Source organism: Brienomyrus brachyistius, chromosome 1 (genome assembly GCF_023856365.1).
Source record: "Brienomyrus brachyistius isolate T26 chromosome 1, BBRACH_0.4, whole genome shotgun sequence".
NCBI lineage: Eukaryota > Metazoa > Chordata > Actinopteri > Osteoglossiformes > Mormyridae > Brienomyrus > Brienomyrus brachyistius.
In genome coordinates this window covers 15,600,938-15,625,041 of record NC_064533.1, presented here as the reverse complement: position 1 = coordinate 15,625,041, position 24,104 = coordinate 15,600,938, and the positions used below count along the sequence as shown (strand labels likewise).

Genomic DNA, 24,104 nt, shown 5'->3' with positions numbered 1-24,104 from the left:
CTTACATCAAGTTTTTTCTTAAATTAGTCCTTCATATTTGTGTCCTCATGAACGCTAATCTAAGATTAAAAAAAAAAAACATGATAAAAGATGATGCCACAAACCACAGGTGTGACAGAGTACTGCTTAGGTATTTGACATTAATGTAATATTGATGTGAGAATGATGGCCATCACTGCTGTTGTTGCTGATGTTCTTTGGGTGGTGTGATTCCTTCCTGCACATGCTGTGTAATATTTGGCGTTCAAACGCCATCCTGAAGACGGGCGAAATTGTTAACTAGCAGAACGACGCAGCGGTCGTCTCCACACATAAAAAATGCCTTTGTCTTGTTCTGCTTCTCCGGTTGTGAGAACCGGATTTGCCAAACCAAATTAAGCCGGGAACAAAGCGGCATTCCAAGGTGGTTTCCCCGGAGAGCCAGCCCAGGCCCCCGTGTCCGACGGTTTTCACTGCGCATACTGGGTTACCAGATAGTAAATTCCTCTCGCACTAAAACATGGGGCCCGGTACTCTGCAGCTTGGGACTGCTGGGAAATTCTAAACACGCATGCACTGACACACACACACACACACACACGCGCGCACTTTAAGGTGAGCCCCAAGTGTCCCTGCTGTGGGCTGGTGTCTTCAGACAGAGAGAAAATGTTTTCCCAAAGGCTGAGGGTCTGCCTGGGGGGAGGGGGATGAGCCAGGCTCTCCCACTCAGAGAGAGGCTACGGAGGGTGGTGGGAAGGTTCTGGAAATGGAGAAGCCTTTTAAGGGAAAGCAACAATCATCCGTGGACAACAGGAGCCCAGGGAGGGGACAAAGTGTAGAAGAGACCAGCTCACAACAAGCCAGACTGATTCCATAGCAGCACCAGATAGAATTGTCAGCAAAACTAAAGGGACAGCCGTCACCAAAATCTTCTATGCAAACAAGTGTCAATCTGCAACGGTGGCTTTTATGGCCACTACGCATCCTAGTGTCTCTACAGCTTCTACAAGCCAAGCTCCATCTGTATAGTATAATGCTATATCTGTTGTATTCTTTCCATCTCCATGGGATATCTTGTGGAATGGTCACTGTGCCGGCATCCTCTGTCTGCCTTTCGGAGCATTTCGTTCTGAAAGGGCCTCCACACATTATGAGGTGTCAGGCCTGACCGCACACAGACCTGACGGAGGGGAGGTGGTGAATGCTGCCCTCAGCCAGCCTGTGTGCATCTCAGCTTCTTCTGCTCCCTTTGTGACTGTGAAGTGGCGTCAACACTGAGCTTCAGTGTCGGCGTGACTCATCACAAGGGCCTAAATAACACCTGACCTTGACACATGAACTTGTGAGGGCTCGGCTACATTCCAGCCTGTAGAATCGCTGAGAAGATTTTGTAAGGGGAGCCAGAAGGCGCTCCTTGAAGACTTTTAAAATGTGGTTTACCGTAGCATGATGGTAAATGGATCCTCACTGGGTACCTGGTGGGGTTTTGTCCTGCTCTCAACTCTATGTGAAATTTGCCTGTTCGCCCTGTGTGTTTATGAGGGAATGGTGTCCATAACGAGCGTGTGTGTGTGTGTGTGACTGTCAGCTGTAATGGACTGACATCCATTCCAGGGCTTCTCCTGCCTGGTGATTTGTGCTGACTGGGACAGGAACCAGGCTCACCAAGACTCTATAATGGATACGCAGTTTGGAGGAATGGATGGATGGATTGATACTGTACCTTTGCTTCACATTTCCAGTTGTGCATCTACTCCCCCAATAGGAAGCAATAAACGTGAAGATCCAAAGCCTGTTGTCCTTGAATGATGAGGAGACTCCCACCAATTTCCAGTATTAATGGAAATTGCACACACACGCACATGTGTATATGTACTATATATATATATATATATATATACAGGCTAGGGCAGAAACAAACATAATGTATGAAAAGAACATCAAGTGTGTCAAGATTTATTGAATATCAGTACTCTTCTCACACTGCTAGTGAAGGAAAACACAGAAAATGTTCAATTCAGGGCAAAAAGGCACCAGGGCAGGAGGCAAGAAATCAGCCTCAGATATTCGGCTCCCTCCGTGTTCAGACTAAACATCTGTCACGCATCCCGGCCTCTTTGAAAGAGGCCTCTGTTCCCGTTCCCATTCTCCCCTTAGAGCTCTTGCATAGTGTTCCTCAAACTGTTCGACTCCCTGTATCAAATGTCACTTCAAAGTAATACTGTATTCTAGCAAAGTATGTATGTGTTTATTCTTCAACGTAAAGCTTGGTGGTACATTTGTAAGGGCGGAATTTTTTTTAAGCATAACTAAGAATCTATTATAAAAACCTCTGTAAAACCTTTAAAATCAAGTGTCTGACGGTCATAAAGGAGAGTAAGGGGTAGTCCTCCTCTACTTCCCCCACCTCTCTGCGTCCAGACTGAGTTTCATTCAAATGGGAGGGGGGAGTGGCTGCGTGCAGTGAGGGTGATTCTGGGTAATCTGGGCGGAGCCATTAACATAAATGGTGCTTGTTGCTCTTGCAGGTTCTGTTTGGTGGATATCTGGGCTTCATATGGGAGTGTTCTCAGTACCTGTAGGGCTCCTTGGTCTGGGATATTTGGCCCAGTGGGTCAATCATCTGTAGCCCTATGGTCAGGGGTAATCAGGCTGGAATACCATGGGAGGGGGGGTCTCAGAACTCAGTCTTGCTGGGGGCTGTTGGGGCCCTGGAGCGGCTCCCTGGGGCCCCGTTAGCAGCCCCCTTGCTGGCGACCTTGGAAGCCTCCTTGGCAGCCCCTTTGGTGGGCCCCTTGGCAGCCCCTTTGGTGGGCCCCTTGGCAGCCCCCTTGATGGGCGCCTTGGCAGCTACCTTGGAAGCCTCTGTGATGGCAGCCTCCGTCTCGGGTCCCTGGGCGCAGCTGGGTACAGTCTGCTCCTTGCTCTTGAAAGCCATGGAGGCTGAATTGATGCAGTAGCGCTTCCCTGTGGGTCGAGGGCCATCGTCGAAGATGTGACCCAGATGGGCTCCGCACTACAGAGGTGACATGGCCAAGTCACTGTGGAGTGTTAGCAAGGGACTAAAGCGGGCTATGCTCTGGAGATACAGGACAACATTACTGTGAGGAGGGTCTGGTCTGCAGAGCATCTACCTGGCTACAGGTGGCCTCCACTCTGTGCATGCCATAGGAGAAGTCGTCTGTCTGCGTGATGGTGTCCTCTTTGATCAGGTCGTAGAAGGCGGGCCATCCTGTAGTTGGGGGAGGGGGTGCAAGTTCATTGTCACAATGGCAACAAACCACACACCACTACAGAACCTTGAGTGTAGGTCAACATGGTGCGAGGCTGGTGCTAGTTACCAGATCCATTTCATTCAAGCAGAATAACTCTCCAACCAGGAATGTCTCAACCCAGGTGATCCATCCCACGTTACTAACCGTAGGTGACCATTCCCAGATGACTAACCCCACAAAAGATATCCTAGTGACTGGACTAGACACACAACTAATTCCAGGTGATCAGTCCCAGATGATTAATTATGGGTGACTGATCCCAGATGACCAACCCCATGCGATCAATGCCAGATGACTAATCCCAACTGACTGATCCCCGGACAACCTCCAAATCTGCTATGAGGGTGAAGCCGGGGGTGAGGGAAGTGGCCGCTCACTTTCAGTATGTATGTATGGTGTTTGTCACACAGCGCTGATGTCATGGACTCTGTTCACACATGACCACCAGCTGACAACAAATTTTCTGTATATGCATGTTTAAGTGTGATGAGCCACCACCCGTGTGTGTATGCTTGTGTAATATGTCTACATCCGCGTGTACGTATGTGTGTGTACTGTGCGTGTAACGTATGTGTAATGACGACATGTTCATTTATCTTATGTTTTCCTTTATTCACTGGTACACACAAAGACAGTAAATTGTTACAAACATATTACAGGGAAATTCCATAAGCAGCCCTGTAATTGTGGTCAAAATCCTTATCAACTTCCATCTGCAGGGGCCCAGAGGTCATTAATCACGGCATTACGATGACAGTTCACAGAATGCCTCCGCAGCAGGGTAACAAGTGTGTGTGTGTGACTGTAGGCTTCTCTATTCTGTGGGAAAAAACCTGGAAAAAGGAGATGATGGAGAGGAGTCCCCAGAAGACAGAAACGCCTCTTGATGACCTCATCTACTGGCTTAAAAACAAAAAGTACAGAAAACATCTTCTTTGTTTTCAGACTTTATCTTTTGGGTTCAGATCAGACCTGCACTAAAGCTACTTACACTGACCTGTGCCATCATTGAAATAATAAACAAGCCCAAATCTATGAACTGATATTTTTCCAACAAATTACTCATTAAATCAATAAGTATAAGTTGAGTTACACATGGATAGATGCAATGGTTCTATTGATTTCTGTATGCATTTTCAAAAAAGGCAAAAGTAAAATCTAACGAGTCCATTACTGTAGCTTTAGGGTCGGTCATTTGAGTCTGGGAACTGTACCAGTACATGAAAATGGGAGTCAATGGGAATCAATGGGAGGCCCCCGCAGGTATTGCGCCCCCTACCCTGCCTGCCTGTCAGTGATTGGAAACATGCAGACCCAGGGTTCTCCCGGGCCTCTCGTGCCCTTGGCATCATCCGGGCCTTGCCAGTGGTTCCGAGACAGCTTCCCCTTTCTTTCTGGTTGCTGGGCCAGTGAGAGGCGGTTTATTTTTCTAGCTCATTCCAGCCAGACTAAGCGCGACCCCCCCACACACACACACACACACACACACACACACACACACACACCAGATCCCCTTTCAGTTCTGGGGAAGCTCCCACTGCTGCCATAATTAGAGACGGGGGGACGTGATGTGTAAACACCGTGCTCCGTGCGTGCGGCCAGTGAGCCAGTGAGCCAATTCGCCGGCGTTTCTCCGTTTATCCATGGACGCGAGCGCGACATCGTGGGGGGTGTTTAGAGGCTGTGTCAGGCTGTGATGTGACGGAGCCTCCTCTGTCCACATCCACAGCTGCTCCTCAACCTTTCTGTTTGGCCCAGTCTGGTGAGAGCGAACCTTTACAGACCTTCCACACTGGCAGGCAGCGAACACTAGGGTCATGTGCACATGGGCATGTCCGCAATGAGCACCCAGGGACCTAAGGACCCACGGTACTGGCTTTTAGGGGAGCTGCATGACCACAAGGGCCAATCAATCGGCAGACGTCTACGCTTCCTCAAAGAGGCAGCCTAGAGGAATATCTCAGTCACAAAACACAGGTGTGTGAAAAATCCGTACCGGGAATTTGCATGCGGATTGTGCGACTGGACGTGTGTGTTTGCCGCAGAATTTTTTTGACCATCCCATTACTCCACAGACGTCTTTTCTGCGCCCATCCAAGTCGCACCCAGAAATGGCCAGGTCAGGGGTTCTGATGGGGATGGGGGTTGGTCAAAATCCCTATAGCTTCGCCCTGCACTTCACCCCGGAGCACCGCCCCACGGCGTCTTCCCATCATGCACATTCCTCCATATGCTTTTCATATTATCCGGTCCTGAGATGAAGCCCCTGGGGTGTGAGCTGCACTCAGCACACAAACAGTACATTATACACAGCACCATGGTGACGGCGACGTCACATCACAGTTGTCACGGCGCAGTCATCACGCCAGGCCATCTAGCTGTCTCTGTAATAGTCGCAAAGCCGCTTCTTAGTAAGCGCTTCAGAAACAGGGCATCCAGAGGAGGAAAGCAAAAATGATTTAAAAAAAAAAAAAGACGCATTTACAAAGGGCCCATCTTTAAAGAAAATACCGGCTCGTAAAAGACAGCAAGTCGGATCAGCTGGGGAGAGAGCAGGCATGTGTAGAAACTGGACCTTTCCTGCTCCGCAGATGCGGGAGGATCGAAGGCCAAGAGGGACCACCAGCAGCCCCCACTCCCACCCCCCCCGGAAAACAAGGGCCCTCCAGCCGGCTTGGATCGGGAGGCCCGGCTGGCCCAGGCTACAAAGCCGTGGCGTTCAGCTCAGACGCAGGAAATTCCCAGCGGAACACAAGAATTGTGTGACTCAGAGGAGGAAAATTCCCGCGGATGGTTACTAAAGTAATCTAATTAGGTTTTATCACCGGGCAAGTGCTCGGGTGAACATACCCCCGGCACCGCAGCGCCAGAACCAAAACAGGAAACGGACTGAACCTGAGCCAGTTTCCATACCTGCGGCACGCCAGACTTGGCTATTGTTGAGGTGGCTATATTGGTTTTCTTTTATTTTTAGACTGACAATTCCAAAAGGAATGTCAGGAAAACATAGGCTGGAATCCAGCTCCGGGGGCTTGAATCACTGCTCTGTGTGATACACCACAGTACTTAACATTCATACAAGATGATCTGTCTGTATTAACGAGCATCATCTAGTCTGTCACCTCATACCTACAGGACTGCGAGTTCAAATCCAGCCTCCGCTCTTCACATTGAAAGGATTTGCTCCTGCAGTCCAAAAATAAGCAGCAAGCCAAACTGCCACCTCTACATTGCCCATTAGCCTGTAATCAGGCGAGAGTGCGTTCCATCCAGAGTGTCCCCTGCCTCATGCCTTATACTTCCTAGAAGAGACTCCAAGCTCATAGAGATCCTGTACAGCAGTGTTTCCCAGTCCAGTCCTCAGGGACCGGCAGCCAGTCCACGGTTTTGCTCCCACCGAGTTCCCTGTCATCCACATTTTTGGACTGTCTGGCAGGCAGCTCGGAGGAAGCAAAAACGTGGAGCGGCTGTGGGTCCCCGAGAACTGGATTGGGAAACACTGCTGTACTGGATTATTGGCTGGAAGAACAGGTGGACAGATGGATGGATGTTAATAATTACCTGGAATTATGGAAGACGAGAACATGAGCCAAGATGAATGCGGCTTTGGTGAGTTTCACGATGGACAGGATGTTAGCCCATCGCAGGACATGCACAACAACACCCTAAGCGCTATTCAGAGAAGCTAATTCACCGAACTGCATGTGTTCCGATGGTTAAATGCAACCAGAGCCTGTGCAGAAGGCCTGTGCAACACGGGGAGAACATGCAAACCTCACAGGCACGGAGCAAAGGGGGGCTTTACACCCCCAACCTCAGGGGTGTGAGCCTATAGCACTATCCCCTGAGCTACCGTGCCGTCCTGCCAGAACATCACTGGTTGAAAGTTCGACACGCACAACATGTAACTTGGGAATCCAGGTACAAATATATTTAATTTTAGCTACATGGAGGTGATAGAAATTCATCTTATATGTTTAATGCTTTATGAAAAGTAATGCCCAAAGACAGAAAAGGTCTTTTTCTTTATAGTGGTCAGTGAGACTGGATATGCCTGTCGGCCTTCCATCTGCCCTGCAGGTTCGGCAATAATTTGGACATTACCTCCAAAGGCTCGTTTCAGCCCTAGAGTGAGAACAATGTGCTGTGCAAAACTGTGTTGATACTCGGAAATCACGTTCCATGTCAACACGGCGCCGAATAAGAGCACGCGAGTTCTTCAGGATCATGTGTGACTGAGCCCTCAGATTCACGAGCAATAAATCATACCACAGAAGCGCAGGTAGTGCTCATTACACTGGTTGTCTGAGGATGTCATGCATTAGCTGTATAGAGGTTAATAAGCAGACCTATCTTGTGGCCAATGAGAGTCATCACTACATATGCCCTCCGCCACACAGCCAACCGTAAACTTCTCAGGCAGCCATGTAAACGGGCAGGTTAAAGTGAGGGATGGAGCACATCCTCATCTTTGGATTATGTAGGTGTGTGGCCCAGATGGAAACCTCCACTGGTCTGCCGGTGGATCCTGTGCCTGGGATCTCTCTCGCTCTCGGGACTCCGGCCTACATTTGTTTAGTGTATGTAACGTCTCAGTGAAGTCATGCTAACAAAAAAGAGAGAGATCTGATCCATTTATCAGATGATGGAGAGGAGTCCCCAGAAGACAGAAACGCCTCTTGATGACCTCATCTACTGGCTTAAAAACAAAAAGTACAGAATCCTTATCCATTTTACATATATGTATGTCACATGACTTAACACAGCTGGTGTGAGAAACACTAACATACAGACTGATGTTTCTCCTAAAACGTATAAATTAGTAATATTTTAACACGTATAAAGTAAAGCTGGCCTTTTCTTTTGTGTTTCTCATCATCAGTTTCCTCAGTATGGGTTGAGCATATGGAAAGCACTGTTTTTCATGAGTGACACGAATCTTAAATATCCAATCAGGTGGTGTGCAGGGAAAACAGCCAATCATACCAGCTTAATATCAGAGGGAAGACCCCGTAGCTCCCACTAACTCTGGGGCACCGTAGGTGACATCACAGATTCTCAGACGTCGCCCTGGGGACGCCCAAAAGTACCACCAACAGCGCCCGGGATTCAAATGACCACAATTCATGATTCACCAAACCTATTAACTAATCATCAGCCCTTTTACTGGTATAAACAGGTGTGCTAGGAGTGGAATAAAACATAATTAGAATGGTTGGGGGTCCCCATGAACCACATTAAACCTATAATTCTCTGTAACTAACTGACACGCCATCAACAATATCTGTTCAAGTCAAGATTTGCCCTGGGGCCAAAGGCCAGAATGAGTGACTGAGTTCCCCTTTTACACATTGAGATGCTGGGCCACCAAATGCTACAGCCTCGTTTACAACCCTCCCCCCGTTACATTTGGGAAGAGAACGTACCTGATCCAGAGTCAAACTTCTTATCAGACCTGCAATATGAGAGAGAGAGAAATGAACAGCGTTTTGACACAGGTGTTCAGCACCACCCCAAGGTCCTGAAGAACTTCAGAACATCACAAACATAGCCCGTGAAGAGCAATCTAATCAACGGTGATATATATGTTGAAGAGATTAATTAACACTGTTTTTAACCCAAAACAAATGGTTATAATATCTACCTCGCCAACACCGCGTGACAAAAACATGCTTAAACTTCTCACTTCAAATAAATCAAACTCATGGATTCCCATCTATCTGAGTAATTATCTGATATAAAATAAGTGGGCGTACGTGTCACAGGAGACAGGGCGGGTTAGGGAATTATGGGAAGACTACAGAGCCAATTGTCATCTTCTGATACTGGCGCTCAGCCCTGAAGTCAGCCCTCACTTGCAAACTCGACCCCCCCCCCGAATTTTTATAGCGTTATGTGGCGTTATTCAGCGAGTGGCCAAATCGTGACGCCATGGCGACGGCGGCGAGGTGCGAGAGGAATGTCCCGACTCCGGAGCGAAATGGAGCAAAAGGCATCAGTGGGATGCGATCAGCGTGGGAATAAAATGCAGGAATATAATGTGGGAGGAGGGAGGCTAAATGAAGGAATTCCACATGAAGACGGAAAAGGCTGCAGAAAAGGCTGCAGAAAATCCACAAACTCTTTAGCCACTTGCAAGGATTTTGATCATGTATTATAAATATTTTTCATTTTACACTATCTAAATAATGTGTTTCAGCTCTAGGAAGCACTGTACCTAAACACCTATTCGTGCATGCACACAAAATGCATTTTGTGATCTATAATCATGTTTCTGTGAGCTGGCTATTCGGAATATTATTCCATTAACTGGCCAAATTGTTATTGTGGCAACTGCTCTGGTTCCAGAAAAGAGAGACTGATCTGTACAACCAATCAGAGGAGTTGTTCTGTGAGGGGGGGGGGGGAGGAACCAGAAAGGGGCGGAGTTCGACTAAGAGAAGGCGGGGCAGAGTGAACCCTGGCTGCAGAAAAATGTTACTGAGAATAATAATAACGAACAATAGACGGAACTGGGTTAGCATCCAGAAGACTGCGAAGCCGCTTACTCAGGAAAACCAGCAGCGAGGTTAACTCCTTCACCAGGGTTACTCACTCAAAGAGGGAGGTGCCACAAACCACGCATGTGTAGATGCCTTCCTCCTTGTGGTCGGTAAACTCCCCTCTGAAGGCACTGGCGGGCAGAGAGGATAAACAGTGAGGCTGACAGTTTTTGTGAATGGCCGATGCTAGGTCTACGTGCGAGTTAAACAATGTACATTCAAGGCTACGGGTTTTACAGAAGTAAACAGGCAACAGCGACGAGGAGGATGCAGCGTGAATGAACCTAACCCAGCCGAGTCAGACCGCCATCACGGGCTTGCCAACGACCCTCACACTGAACGGGATTTAATGCAGGGGATCACTTTTGGTTTGCAGGTTCAGCTCAGCAAGCTTCAGAGGTGAAGCCCTCCCTCATAAATCACAAAAAAAGCACCTCAGTCTCAGTGATGTCACACAATGAACAGATGGGACTCTTCCGGAAGCTCTGGCCTGCCACATCAGGGTGGGGCTTCACCGAGGCCGGCTAAGTGCCACAGGAAGCGGACGAGAGCCCCTTCCTGCCCGCCGCAGCTGTGCATAGAGGGATGCTGGGATTCCCCACCCCCAAGACAGATGCTTGGCTCTAACTTTAGAGGTCAGAGTGCTGGGGGGGGGGGGTCTGAGGGGCAGGATGGGGCTATTTTTAACATTGCTGCCATTTATACACAACCCATCAGAAATACACAAAGCAAAGCCTTCTCATGCCGGTACTAGAGAACAACAAACAGCAGCATGTGACACGGAGGAAGCAGTGTTGGGGTGGAAATGGAAAGGAGAACAAAAGATACACATGGCATCGGGTCAGGGAGAGGGTTGCGGAGACGTGCAGAATCGGCCAGTCGGCTCTGTTATGGGAACCGTAATAAATGAACAAGTAAAGCTGAATTATGACCTCATTACAAGACTCCACCCACCAATGACTCCATAACATTACTCTGCTCACAAATTACCTCATTACTCTACTCTGCCTACAAATGACCTCATCACCTGACCCTGCCCACAAATGACCCCATTACCTGACACCACCTCCCCCCAGCTCACACATACATAGGGTACACTTGACCAGCATTGAAGCTTATTTACATAATCCATGACAGAATTGACATGTTATTATTTGTGGTAGTATTTTCTGTTTCCTGCAAATTTTCAGTCTGGACGTGTCTCTGATTACCCCGTAAGGGGAACTGCTGTCCCTTCTGTACAAACAAGCTCCAAGTCACCAGCTAGACATGGAGAACCTCACTATAAATGGACTGCATTTATATAGCGCTTTTCTACTCCTATGAGTACTCAAAGCGCTTCACATTTCATGCCTCACATTCACCCATCCACACACTCATTCATACACCGGTGGCGGAGGCTGCCATGCAAGGTGCCAACCTGCTCACCAGGAGCAATTTGGGGTTCAGTGTCTTGCTCAAGGACACTTTGACGAGGTGAGGAGGAACCAGGGCTCGAACCTGCAACCCCCCAGTTACCAAACGATAGCACTACATCCTGCCTGCCACCATCTTCCCTCCTACAGTTTCTAAACCTGTCAGGCTTGTAGGCCTGATTGTTTGAGTGTCTATGGAGCACTTCACACCATCTAGAAGCCAGTTGTGTACACCTGTGTCTCTGTACATTTCGGGTATCTAAACCATATCTAAACGCTCACCTTTCAGACCACAGAAATGGTATTTACTGCAGCTAATTCGATGAAAAATTTGTTTCAATGCCAAATACAATTCTGATTCCACTGCTCTCACTTCATGTGAATATCAGTTGGGTATGTGGGTATAAAATCTTGCACTGCCTCCAAATATTTATGATAAGCAGCAACTGAAAACTACAAATGGACAGGCCTATTAGTTCCCGTAGTTCCCCTGTTGCCGGTAGGAACCAATGGGAGGAGGCAGAGCAGTGGCAGAGCCCACCTACCTTTCAGTGCCTTTTTCCTGGGTCACATGGTACTGGATAGGTGTAAGGCGTTGCCTTAGCTCCTCCTGGGAGAACGACACTGGCCAGGTCTTCTTACGCCGGCATGATCCTGGAGCACAAGGATGGAGATAGGGGGCAGCAAACTGTCAGCATGCGAAGCCACGCCCACATGCTCCACTGACCACAGCCCCCACCCCTCAGGCCACACCAGATCTGGGCTTCTCACTCAAACACTCCACATCTACGGGACACTCAGCTCAGCTGCGTGGCACGTTGGGTAAGGCGGGGAGCCATCATCTCCAATGCCGTGTACAGAGTGCAAGCGAATGGCGTGCTTAAAGTCATGTGACCAGTAAAATAAAGAAGAAACACACAGTTACTGAGGCAGGCCAAATTTAAACCAATCACAGTTCAGGTCAAGGCTGTACCATCTGGACAATGTAGATTAAAGGCTAATGAACAAACGCTACCAAACAGGGGAGGATGTGTAGCTCAGTGGATTAGAGGCCTGTGTCCATATCCGGAACGTCTCAGGTTCGAATCCTACGGTTAGCAAAGTGATCTGTAAACAGGGGTCTGTAAGCAAGGCTCATTCTAGACTAGGAAAACCCATCGGCCCTGATCTCTGACCACAAAGCTCACCGCACTCGTACATTGCTTTGGATAAATGTGTCTGATAAAAACATTTTTATAGGGTTGACCCAAGAAATAAGGTTGAATCTCCAGTAAGGCTGAAACTACATTAACTGGCAGCACCTATTTCTACAAGCCACTAGGTAGCTATGGTAGCTTATGAGGGTAAAGATAAACTGCAAACGAAGCTCAGAGGCACATTCAAACTTGAACCATGAAAGGATACCTAAAAGTGATGACCTAACATTTGGGGGGGGGGGGGGGGGTCTCATCTTCTGAGCAGGTTTGGCCTACTCAGCGTCCAGTCTCTGACGTTTACTACTTAACATTATGCGTTGAGGCTGTGACACTCCCAAGGCCCAGCAGAGTGTGGAACCAAACACGACATTCATTCTGGCCTGAAAACACATGTCATCCTATCAACCAAATAAATGACTGGGCCACTAATCCTCCTGAACGTTTACAGTTCCATTTAATCTCAATTTAATCTCGAAATTACAGCAGAGCAGGCAGGTGCTGAACCCCGCGCCTTCGGGGGCAGCAGATCGGCATGCCGCTTGTGCTTTTTTCTGACCTGCAAAACGTCCCATGACGGTGATGGGGGTTTTAACGAGGCCATAAATCTCAATTCGAGCTTCCTTCCGAAATTTGTCAAGGCCCAGCGAAAAGCGGGTGCAGAGAGCGAGTGCTGCTCTGGCGATGTGACACTTCAAGGACTGGAGGTGACAACGTGTTAAAAAAACAGCTGTAAAACACATAGATTCTGCATTATATGTAAAACACCTCGAGTATTCTTTAACCTTAAGGCTGAACTTCAGCCAATCCCTTTGAAACCCAATAACCATAGAAAAAACTGTACTTCTCCATTTTTCTTCACTTCAAAAAACCAATTAGCCCAGTGTCTATTTTCTTTCAGATGCCAAATATTCACTTTATTATTACTGAACTTAAAAGAGGACAAGCTCCTCCAGCAATCAGCACCCGCAGCGCTCCACACTGCCCCAGCTGTCGCCAATAACGGCCCCCTTAACGACTCCCGCCGTAACCAGAACGTACACAATCCCAGGCAAACATTTTTTCGCAAAAATAAATGTTGCTCTTAATATATGTGCAGAGGTACATAAAGAGGCCGATTGTGCTGGCAGGACCAGGAGCACAGATGTCCATCTGTATGTCATTTACCCAGGGAGACACAACTGCAGTTTTAAATTACGCGGTGTTGGATTGCAGTGCGCTGACATTTTGAGCCGCCGTTGCCGCCGCCCTCTCCTCCACCCGGCCCTCCCGCCCAGCACTCCTCAACTTTATCAGTTTTACGCCATTCTTTTATAGTTGCAGTTTTACACTGGAAGCTGCCGCTCCTCCCCTAGCACCCCCACCCCCCACCGTGGATGCGACCTTCTGTTGCTGTAAAAAATAGCGGCGGGCAGCGCGGCCGGCGGCACCCCGTACGCCAAGCATGCCGAGAATTCCCAGGGAAAAAATTGAAACCATGTGAATGAGGTAAATAATGAAGACTTTAAAGGGCCCTTATGTGAATGAGCTCCATTGATGTACTCTCCCTTTCCCATCGGTAGAAAGTTACTTTTAGACAGGTTTGGGGGACACTGGGGGGAGGGGCCAGGGTGAAGGGGGTAGTGTGTGCAGCGAATCAAAGGTGATCGTTCCCCTTTACTGGACCCGTGAGTTCCATTCTCCCAGCAGGCTGGCTGGGCACAGTGCTGTACCGTTATGCACTTTGGAGGAAGAGGAGGAGGTGGCGGCTGCCTGCCCCCCTGCCCCGACCCCGGTGTTCATTATATGCCTCCGCAGAGCGACTGAGCTGGTACTACCAGACATGCTCCAGGAATGCACGTCACACACCACAAATTATCTGCTTTGGGGCACCCAGAGGTCAGCGTCCAAATTAGCACGTTTTTTCCAACATCCTGGCTTTTCAACCTCAAATATAAATATTGTTTCCTAATTGTAAGCCAGGTTTGTTCTTTATAACCCCTCCTCTCTGCTTATTTAAACTTGTCAAACGTTTGGCTCCATTTAAAAAAGACCCCCCTCCCTCTAATAAGCCGTTCAGTTGAGCTAACAGTTCAGAAATGTATGCATTATATAAATTACTCTGTTTAGATTGCGTTAGACAGTTTTGCTACAAATAGCTTCTGAATTAATCAAATCTTTCAAGCGTGTTTGCCCACACTGTCTTCCTAACGCAGAGTCCTGCAGGCCTTAATTGGGGAGTCTCCTCGCGCTGTTGATTATTTAACTTTCTTCCCCTTTCATCTGAGGGCTTCTCTAAACGTATTAACCATTACTGCAATTCTTTTTTACAACATAAAAACAGCGCAGTATACCAAATGAACGCCAATAAAATAATTTACTGGTAAAATTCGGAGTGAAAAAAAATAAGGTATTTAAGACATAATACAAATAATAATCGGGATATGCGTAACAAAATGTTTAGAGGTAGTATGATGGATAAAAAATTATATATTACGATATAGAGCTGTTAGTAACGAGCATTAAGCATCAGGCTTTGCTTATGTGATACGCAAACAAAATGCCATTAGAAGTCAAACACGGACAGCACTATATTACTGCATAGGTGTCGGTGTCAGGCATGCGTGGGGAAGGCAGGCAGGCTGTCACGTTATCAAGGGAGCAACAAAAAGGCGCTTTTAAGGGGAATGAAAATGAAAAGAAAAAAAAACACAGCAAGCATAAAATGGCACGGAAGCACCAGGACAGAGGGTCTGCAGAAAAGCCCACCTCACCGCGTACACAGGGTAATCCCGGCACCCACCTCCTTCAGACCCGCGAAGGCCTGCGTCAATGCGCACCGTTCTTGACTTATTCAACAAATAACCAGCTCCCCCTAGTGGGCTATACTACTACTACAGCAAAAAAACAACCTGCACAGTTTAACTTGTCCGGTCAGGGAAGTGCAAGACACTGGTGCCTGCAAGGTAAGAGCTCTTTGAAATATGTAAACTGATAAACATTTAGTTTCATTCAGTTCTGCACAGATTTCAATTCTAAGTCACTTCATAAACAGCACTGTAATGATTATTAAAAATGTATAAAGAGACAGCAAACATACTGTACTTTTTAACCCGAATGCCCATAACGGCCTTTAGGCGATCCTTCGCCTCTCCTTAGAGAGTCCAGACATAAACACTGAGAACCGGACAAGTTTAATGTGCACAACGTTTCTGTGTGGTCCTGGCTTTGCACCGACTTCACAGAATACGTTGGAAGCCAGTCGAGGGAGGGGAGGCAAGATGGGTTTTTGTTTGCTGCAGATTCTGTCCCTTCTGCCACACGCGCGGGCAGACACAGACACACACACACACGCACACACACACAGAACAATGATCATGCACCCACAATATAATATACACTATCTTACACTCACAGAGCCACTCACACAAATACAAACACATAAATACACAGACTCCCCCCTCCCCTCTCTCTCTCGCTGCAGTGCGTGTGTCAGGGCTCAGGGGGGCAGCACACTCCGCGCGCGGTACCCAGATGACCTGAGGGGAGGCCGCAGGCCCGCAGCGCCACAGGCTGGCTCTTAGTCACCAGGTGCAGCAGATTGAAGCCCGACATGGCTGCTGGCCGGGGGCCGGGAGCCCGCCCACGCTACAAGGCAGGGAGAAGGAGAGAAACACAACAGGTCAGCAGAGCCGCCAGTCGCAGGGAGGCCATCCAACCGCAGTGGCCAACTTCGTCCAGGCCCCGGCCTACTCCTGCGGCATGAGGCGGAGAGGGAGGGCTGGGGGGAGTGGGGAAGAGCAGCAGCGAGGGGGTTACCAAGGGGAAATCCATCTCCATCCCAAACGGGAAACAACCGGTTTCCCTCCATTTTCGCTATCATCGGTGATAAATGAGATGCTTCCACCTAACCACAGAAGCTGAACATAGCCACGCCCCCCCCCCAACCCCCTCCCAACCAAAGGGAAGGAAGAAACGGTGTAATGTAATTAGTCTTACAGGGGTAGAAAGTTCAGCTTTCTCACCAGGGCAGAATAGCCAGGGGTTACATGACTTATTCACACATTAACAAGGGGGCTGATCTCCATCTTGGCACTGAGGAGCTGTGCATGTATCTGGGCATTCACTCACTGTACAATCTGACTTTGCTTTAAGACGAAGACAAAATGTATTGGTGCACAGTGTCCAGCTAGCTGCAGAACACGCCGCCTGTGACCCGTGCTTTAGGAAGAAACACACCTCCGCCTGTAGAAGAATGTGGCAAGAAGAGTAAAGTGATAGATGGATAGAAGATAAACTGATGTCCGGGCAGAAGGCCTGCTGTCACATGACCCAGTGCTTCCTTCTGATATGGCTGCACATTACCGAGCTGCTGCCTGCAGAAAGACGGCCGACGAGAGCGAAGGGGTGCTGATGTGAAAAGCGAGGCTGGCACTCGGTGAGCGCGCTCTGTGGCCCAAAGTCACGCAGGCTGCAGAGGCTGCCAGGAGCCTGTGACGCACAGTGCCTCGCTAGCACCTGCTGCTGAAGCGCCAGCAAAGGGGGCGGGGCTTGTTAGCTGGGCGTCATGGTGACACACAAACTGACTATGCTATCTTAAAGGCACAGTGCTTTGTGGGGGGGTCATCCACTAACCTCAAAGGGAGCTTGTCGCTGACATTTTCCCATGGTCTGGCCAGATCAAAGCAATTGCCTAACTTGACTTTATGCTATTCCCCGCCCCCCCTCCCCCCCAAAGGCCAGTAGTGAAGGATGGGGGGGGAGGGGGGCAGGGTAGTGTACCAGTAGATTGGGTCCTCTCCACTGGGCCATACGGAACAAGAGCCGGGGGAAAGAACGAAATCAATACTTACACAGAGGCGGGGCCAAGTCAAAAGGTAGCAGCACCCAGAGTAACTGGAGAGGCTTCGGGGTCATCTGCCCCAATGAGCCAGTGCGGCCATCGTGGTGTGGGATTAACATACACAATGTGGTGGAGAACGCAGCATCGCAAACCACAGCCTGAGTGCATGTGGACAATGGCGCCACCTTGTGGCCAGGTCAGAATCCCACCTTCCTGCTGTTCGCAGGGGAAATCGTGTGAAATCTTTTCCATAGGATTGTGTCAAGCAACCTTGTAATTCAAACCCAGTTCATTCCTGGTCAAGTTTTCTGCTAAATAGCAAACAAAAATAAAAACAAAGAATATTGTTCTTAGTTATGGACTTAATATTTACTAAATCAACATTTCCCTTATTTTGAATTTCCCTGTTTTAGACACTAATGACATTCTCCATCCATCCACCCATCCATCCACCCATCCATCCTCCAACCACTTCTCCAGTACAATGTTACGGAGCAAGGGCTGCACACTCTAGTAGACAGTAGAGGGGCACACCGGACAGGATGCCAGTCCGTTACAGGTTATACATCAGCTAAATCACATTACATGTTCGCCTGCACCAACAATGCCGCCCTTACAAAAAATGCCCCAGTTGCCACCACACCACTTCCTAGCACAGCCTGCAGGGCTCACGGCTCACATGTCCAGGAGGTCTTAATCAGGGAAGGCAGCCAATGTACACGAGCTAAACAGGAACAGACCATATAGTACACATGAAATCATATGATGATTATGTCATGTAATAAACCAGCCATTGTACATTATTTTCCAATACACCAACACCCTGAACTGAGTAAGTGATTGGAAGATGGATGGATGGACGGATGGACGGACGGATGGATGGATGGACGGACGGATGGATGGACGGGCAGACGGACGGACGGACGGATATATTTTACACACACAAACACATACGGCCGGAATTCTACGGCAGCTTCTTCCGCTCCTTCCCTATGGACCAGCAGTGAGCCTCCTCGCTCTTCAGGAAACATGGAGCAAACATCCAAACCAAGCTCCATTACTGCCAGAGGGGATGAGGGCCTAGTCCAGGACGTCTGTCTGCTTGATCAGCTTCCATCTTGCTAAAGAAACATCTCAACTGCGGTATTCAAAAATAACACTGGGTGGCACCACCATGTCTGAACCCATCCATCCATCCATCCACTTTCCAAACCGCTTATCCTACTGGGTCGCGGGGGGTCCGGAGCCTATCCCGGAAGCAATGGGCACGAGGCAGGGAACAACCCAGGATGGGGGGCCAGCCCATCGCAGGGCACACTCACACATGCACACCTACGGGCAATTTAGCAAGTCCAATTAGCCTCAGCATGTTTTTGGACTGTGGGGGGAAACCGGAGTACCCGAAGGAAACCCCACGACGACATGGGGAGAACATGCAAACTCCACACACATGTGACCCAGGCGGAGACTCGAACCTGGGTCCCAGAGGTGTGAGGCAACAGTGCTAACCACTGCACCACCTTGCCACCCCATACAGTGCTAACCACTGCACCACCATGCCGCCCCCATGTCTGAACCAGGACTCATTATTGATGGACAATCAGAAGCCTGGTAAACACTGTAAATGCTGGTAAAATGAAGCTGGTCATTTTAAACAAGTCACCCTACATGACAGCATCCCAAAAGACATCCATTATCTAGGACAGTATCACAGAGAGCCTGGAGCCAGTCCCAATAAAATCAGGCCATAAGGAATTCCAGTCTGTACACACAAAGGGCAATCTGAAGATGCCAATTAGCCTAACTGCACATCTTTTGGAAACCAGAATATCTACATGAATGTGAACTCTGTACACACAGAGCAGGAGCCTGTATGACGAAGCGAGATGTATTAGTTAGCTAGCAAGCTTGTCGTCTGGGCTAAATGTAAGTGAACGAAGTTAAAGTCCATTTAAACTGGGGTACCTCGCTAACCCAGAAATGCAGCTTTCTGATAAGTCCCCAGAGGTGGGATTCAAACCTCCAAGATCAGTGTGGTGAAGCAGCAACACAACCCACTGAGCCACTTTGCTAATCAACGATGCTAATAAGACTCTGAAGCTCACAGTCAGGGTCCATACAAAATGTATGTACTCCATCTAAGCAAGACGAAGTCACACTTTCCTGTTTCATCCCAAAACTATAAGGCCAATTCCCTATGGTGACTTGCGATAATTAGCCCCTTCCCCCCTACAGACACGCGTCCCTGATCTGTCCTGTCTGCTGCCTCAGACACCACACCACCTGCTGCACCCCCCTTAGTAGCAGTGATATCTGTCACATGACTTTGCTTCACAATGTAAATGGGGGGGGGGGGGGGGGGGGTGTTCAGCCATGCCGCCATACTGAAACTAGTCACATGAACAGCGTCACGTCAACACCTCAGACAAGGCTTTGCTATTAGTGGCTACCATGTCACAGCATATCAGGACACCCTAGATGACATGACCGGCACGATCAGGGCAGGAATGTCGAGGGGGGATTAAAAAGGTCACATGCTGGGTGAGAACTCTAGGTGTGCCACTCTATTGACAGTTCTGCTGACCCCCACGTGGCATGAACTGCGAATCTAAAGTGACCACATTTTCCTCATTACCTTCCTTTAAGAGCCTATCAAACTCAGATGCTGGAAACCAAAAGGTGACCAAAAAATGATCATTTTGTCTTTTTATCTACTTTAGTTTTATCTATTAAAACTACTTTTTAATATTGCAGGGATGTACCAAACCGCTATCAAAGATCGGACCCAATCCATGCATTTTTTACGATTGGTATCAGTTACCACAGCCCTATCCAAAGCCCAATCTATTTAATTTCCGGTGTCTGCCTAATTTACATTTGCCCAGAATGTAAGGTACAGTAAGCCTGAGGCACGTGGCTTGAAACTACAAACTATCAAGATGTCAGCCATGTGGAATTGCTTTAAATTGGAATGTCAAAGTGGCCTCACAGCTACCCGCAATGTTCGCAAAGCCGTCTTTTCAAGGGGAGGTAGCAACAGAGTGTGTGAATATTTAGATATATATTTAAAAATTGAATTATATTTGGAATTGACATATATACATTTTTAATGGTTCGGATGGAGTACCAGAAAAATTGATTGGGACATCCCTGACTTTCTGTCATTTAAAGCCTGGAGTGTATCCCAGGAAGCACAGGGAATAAGGCAGGAGACACCAGTCCCTCACAGGGCACAAAGAGGCCAGTCCCTCACAGGGCACGCAGGACACCAGTCCCTCACAGGGCACAAAGAGGCCAGTCCCTCACAGGGCACAAAGAGGCCAGTCCCTCACAGGGCACGCAGGACACCAGTCCCTCACAGGGCACAAAGAGGCCAGTCTCTCACAGGGCACGCGGGTCACCAGTCCCTCACAGGGCACAAAGAGGCCAGTCCCTCACAGGGCACGCAGGACATCAGTCCCTCACAGGGCACAAAGAGGCCAGTCCCTCACAGGGCACGCGGGTCACCAGTCCCTCACAGGGCACGCGGGTCACCAGTCCCTCACAGGGCACAAAGAGGCTAGTCCCTCACAGGGCACGCGGGTCACCAGTACCTCACAGGGCACAAAGAGGCCAGTCCCTCACAGGGCACGCGGGTCACCAGTCCCTCACAGGGCACGCGGGTCACCAGTCCCTCACAGGGCACGCGGGTCACCAGTACCTCACAGGGCACAAAGAGGCCAGTCCCTCACAGGGCACGCAGGTCACCAGTCCCTCACAGGGCACAAAGAGGCCAGTCCCTCACAGGGCACGCGGGTCACCAGTACCTCACAGGGCACAAAGAGGCCAGTCCCTCACAGGGCACGCGGGTCACCAGTACCTGACAGGGCACAAAGAGGCTAGTCCCTCACAGGGCATGCAGGTCACCAGTCCCTCACAGGGCACAAAGAGGCCAGCCCCTCACAGGGCACGTGGGTCACCAGTCCATCACAGGGCACAAAGAGGCCAGTCCCTCACAGAGCACGCGGGTCACCAGTCCCTCACAGGGCACAAAGAGGCCAGCCCCTCACAGGGCACGCGGGTCACCAGTCCCTCACAGGGCACGCGGGTCACCAGTCCCTCGCAGGGCACAAAGAGGCCATCCCTCACAGGGCACGTGGGTCACCAGTCCCTCACAGTGCACGCGGGTCACCAGTACCTCACAGGGCACAAAGAGGCCAGTCCCTCACAGGGCACGCGGGTCACCAGTACCTCACAGGGCACAAAGAGGCCAGTCCCTCACAGGGCACGCGGGTCACCAGTACCTCACAGGGCACAAAGAGGCTAGTCCCTCACAGGGCATGCAGGTCACCAGTCCCTCACAGGGCACAAAGAGGCCAGCCCCTCACAGGGCACGTGGGTCACCAGTCCATCACAGGGCACAAAGAGGCCAGTCCCTCACAGAGCACGCGGGTCACCAGTCCCTCACAGGGCACGCAGGTCACCAGTCCCTCACAGGGCACAAAGAGGCCAGCCCCTCACAGGGCACGCGGGTCACCAGTCCCTCGCAGGGCACAAAGAGGCCAGTCCCTCACAGGGCACGTGGGTCACCAGTCCCTCACAGGGCACCAAGAGGCCATCCCTCACAGGGCACGTGGGTCACCAGTCCCTCGCAGGGCACAAAGAGGCCATCCCTCACAGGGCACGTGGGTCACCAGTCCCTCACAGGGCACGCGGGTCACCAGTCCCTCACAGGGCACGTGGGTCACCAGTCCCTCGCAGGGCACACACTCACACACCTGTCTTTAGACTGCATGAGAGACCCTGAATTCCTGCAGGAATTCTTCGAGCTCTTACAGCGTTGCTGACTAAGCCAGTGTGGCACCCCCTGTCATACCATCCATCAAAATGCCACTATTCCACTACTATTCAACTGTGGACAAACTTCAACTGTCAAACCGTCTACCACAAGCACTGTTGAACACACATTAAGTCTGACACAATGGTCCGATGTACTTCTGAGAAGATACACCAGTGCTCACACAAGAGAAAACCAGGGATGAGAGAAACATCGAAATGGCTCCACTACAACCTGAAAGGGCCACTGCTGCAGGAACACATTCCAGCAAGAGGCAGACACATGTTCGGAATCTGTTCAAACAAAGAAATATGAAGAGGCAAAAGTTATATTCCTGATCCAAAGTTGCAACTCCATGCCCTGGTTAATAAAGAAGCAGAGTAAAACCATACCCTTTTTGAGCATTTCATTGTTTGAAGCCCAAAAAAGTTCATCATGTCTGACAGAGCCACTGCTGGAATCAAGCACATCTTCCCCTATTTCAATAAAACCTTATATGGCATTATGGTAGAAAAGAGCCTCAAAGTTTGAGCAAGACAACAAACCAGAAAAGCCTCCAGCCTCGCTGATGAGTCATGGGGTCACACCACAGTGCAAGAGCCTCAGAAGGCGCTGTCCTGGTCCTGCAGAGCTGCCTCGGTGCCAGACATGCAAATATTACCGCCATCAGCGAAAACTGGGCTGCAGGAGCTCGCCATGAATAGGTGTTAGGCTCGCAGTGCCGGCAAATGGCCGGCGCAGAGCAGCTCCCCTCGCCGTGACGTTGCCGGACTTCAGACACCGCTTAAAAATCAACTATTTTCAAGTATTATAATGTTAGTGCACCTATAAATATAACACACGCATCCGCGTTACACTAGCGGTACCAATAATGCCACGACCGACTAGTTTGCAAAGAAAGAACGTAAAACAACTGAAAGGCAACCAAGAAACAAAAAAAGTAAGTTACAAGGCTGCTTGATTATTCCCACTTGGCAATTCACTTGGGACTCGTTTTCAGCGACAGTTAAACCCACCATAAATTAAACAGGGTGGGAACAGTAGCCTGATACAAACATCACGATCCGCTTTATTTTATGCGCAATTGTGTCTCTTGTAAAAAAAAAAAAAAAAAAAAAAACAATAATGATAACGTTATTGTTGTCAGTATTGTGATTCAACGTCATACGTCTATACAGATATTTTATTCAAACTACGTCAATAGGGTTGCTGTATTATTTATGTGGAGCGCACGCCCGACACCAAGCATAGTGTACTTTAAAGGGACAGAAACACGCACAAATTGACCGGACTAGCAATTGATGTCTTGTAGCTGCCATAAGCCCTACGCCCTCATTTTAGTCAGCGTTACTATATTTGGTAACAAGAAGCTCGCTAACAAATCACACTTTTAACACTGGCTGATGAACTGCAACAAGACGAAGACATTAGGATGAAACGCATATATAGGCGGTTAATGATAATGTTGTGATATTACTGTATGAGTAATGACAGATGGGCAGCACTTAGAATAAAAATTGAAACTGTCGCCATTCCGGGCGGCTGGACTGAAAGCGCCTTTATTGTTTTGCCAGCCCGGTAGCCCAGTGACAAAGGACGCTGTTGTAAGTCCAGTGACATTTGGAGAAAGAAAAAAGAAAAGTAGCCTTGGAGAGAACCTTCAATGAGAAAGCTCTAGAAAGAAAGCTCTTCAAATGCCCTCAAGTGTTGGCTTAAAAGAAGGGGGGGGAAGAGAAGGGGAAAAAATTAAAATGAATAACGAGCGGCGGACCTACCTGCGCAGTGTGGCAGCGACGGCAACAGTGACAGCGACAGCAAAGCAGCTCAGAGCCGAGATGGAGCGACGCGCGCGCGGCTCACCCGCTGCCTGTCAGCGTAATGCGAAGCGCGGCGCCGTCTCGCGCCGCTCTGGGCCCCGCCGCTACGGCATTGTGGGAAATTCCAGGGCCGCAGCCATCGCCAAATATGAGCAAGTGGACAGCGCTGTGTGACATCGGGCCAAATCGCCGGAGCCTCCGGCTGGGCTCTGCAATAACAGTGCGAAGACACTGGCTCGGATAAT

At 49.3% G+C, this 24,104-nt stretch overlaps 1 protein-coding gene across 3 annotated transcripts; it reads right to left on the bottom strand.

Moving 5' to 3' along the window:
• Positions 1 to 1,919: 1,919 nt before the first annotated feature.
• Positions 1,920 to 23,962, bottom strand: msrb3 (methionine sulfoxide reductase B3). Of its 3 annotated transcripts, XM_048979366.1 has the most exons (7): positions 23,818 to 23,962; positions 15,923 to 16,031; positions 11,757 to 11,865; positions 9,850 to 9,927; positions 8,681 to 8,709; positions 3,114 to 3,211; positions 1,920 to 2,995 (listed from the first exon to the last, which is right to left on the bottom strand). In XM_048979366.1, exons 2-7 carry the CDS (start codon positions 15,996 to 15,998, stop codon positions 2,657 to 2,659), a joined length of 729 nt encoding a protein of 242 aa, XP_048835323.1. In that variant the 5' UTR covers positions 15,999 to 16,031; positions 23,818 to 23,962; the 3' UTR covers positions 1,920 to 2,656. The 3 variants fall into 3 exon arrangements, with proteins under 3 accessions (XP_048835323.1, XP_048835144.1, XP_048835230.1); XM_048979187.1 differs by lacking the exons at positions 15,923 to 16,031; positions 23,818 to 23,962 and adding an exon at positions 12,964 to 13,659; XM_048979273.1 differs by lacking the exons at positions 15,923 to 16,031; positions 23,818 to 23,962 and adding an exon at positions 12,014 to 12,957.
• Between the last annotated feature and the right edge of the window lie 142 nt (positions 23,963 to 24,104).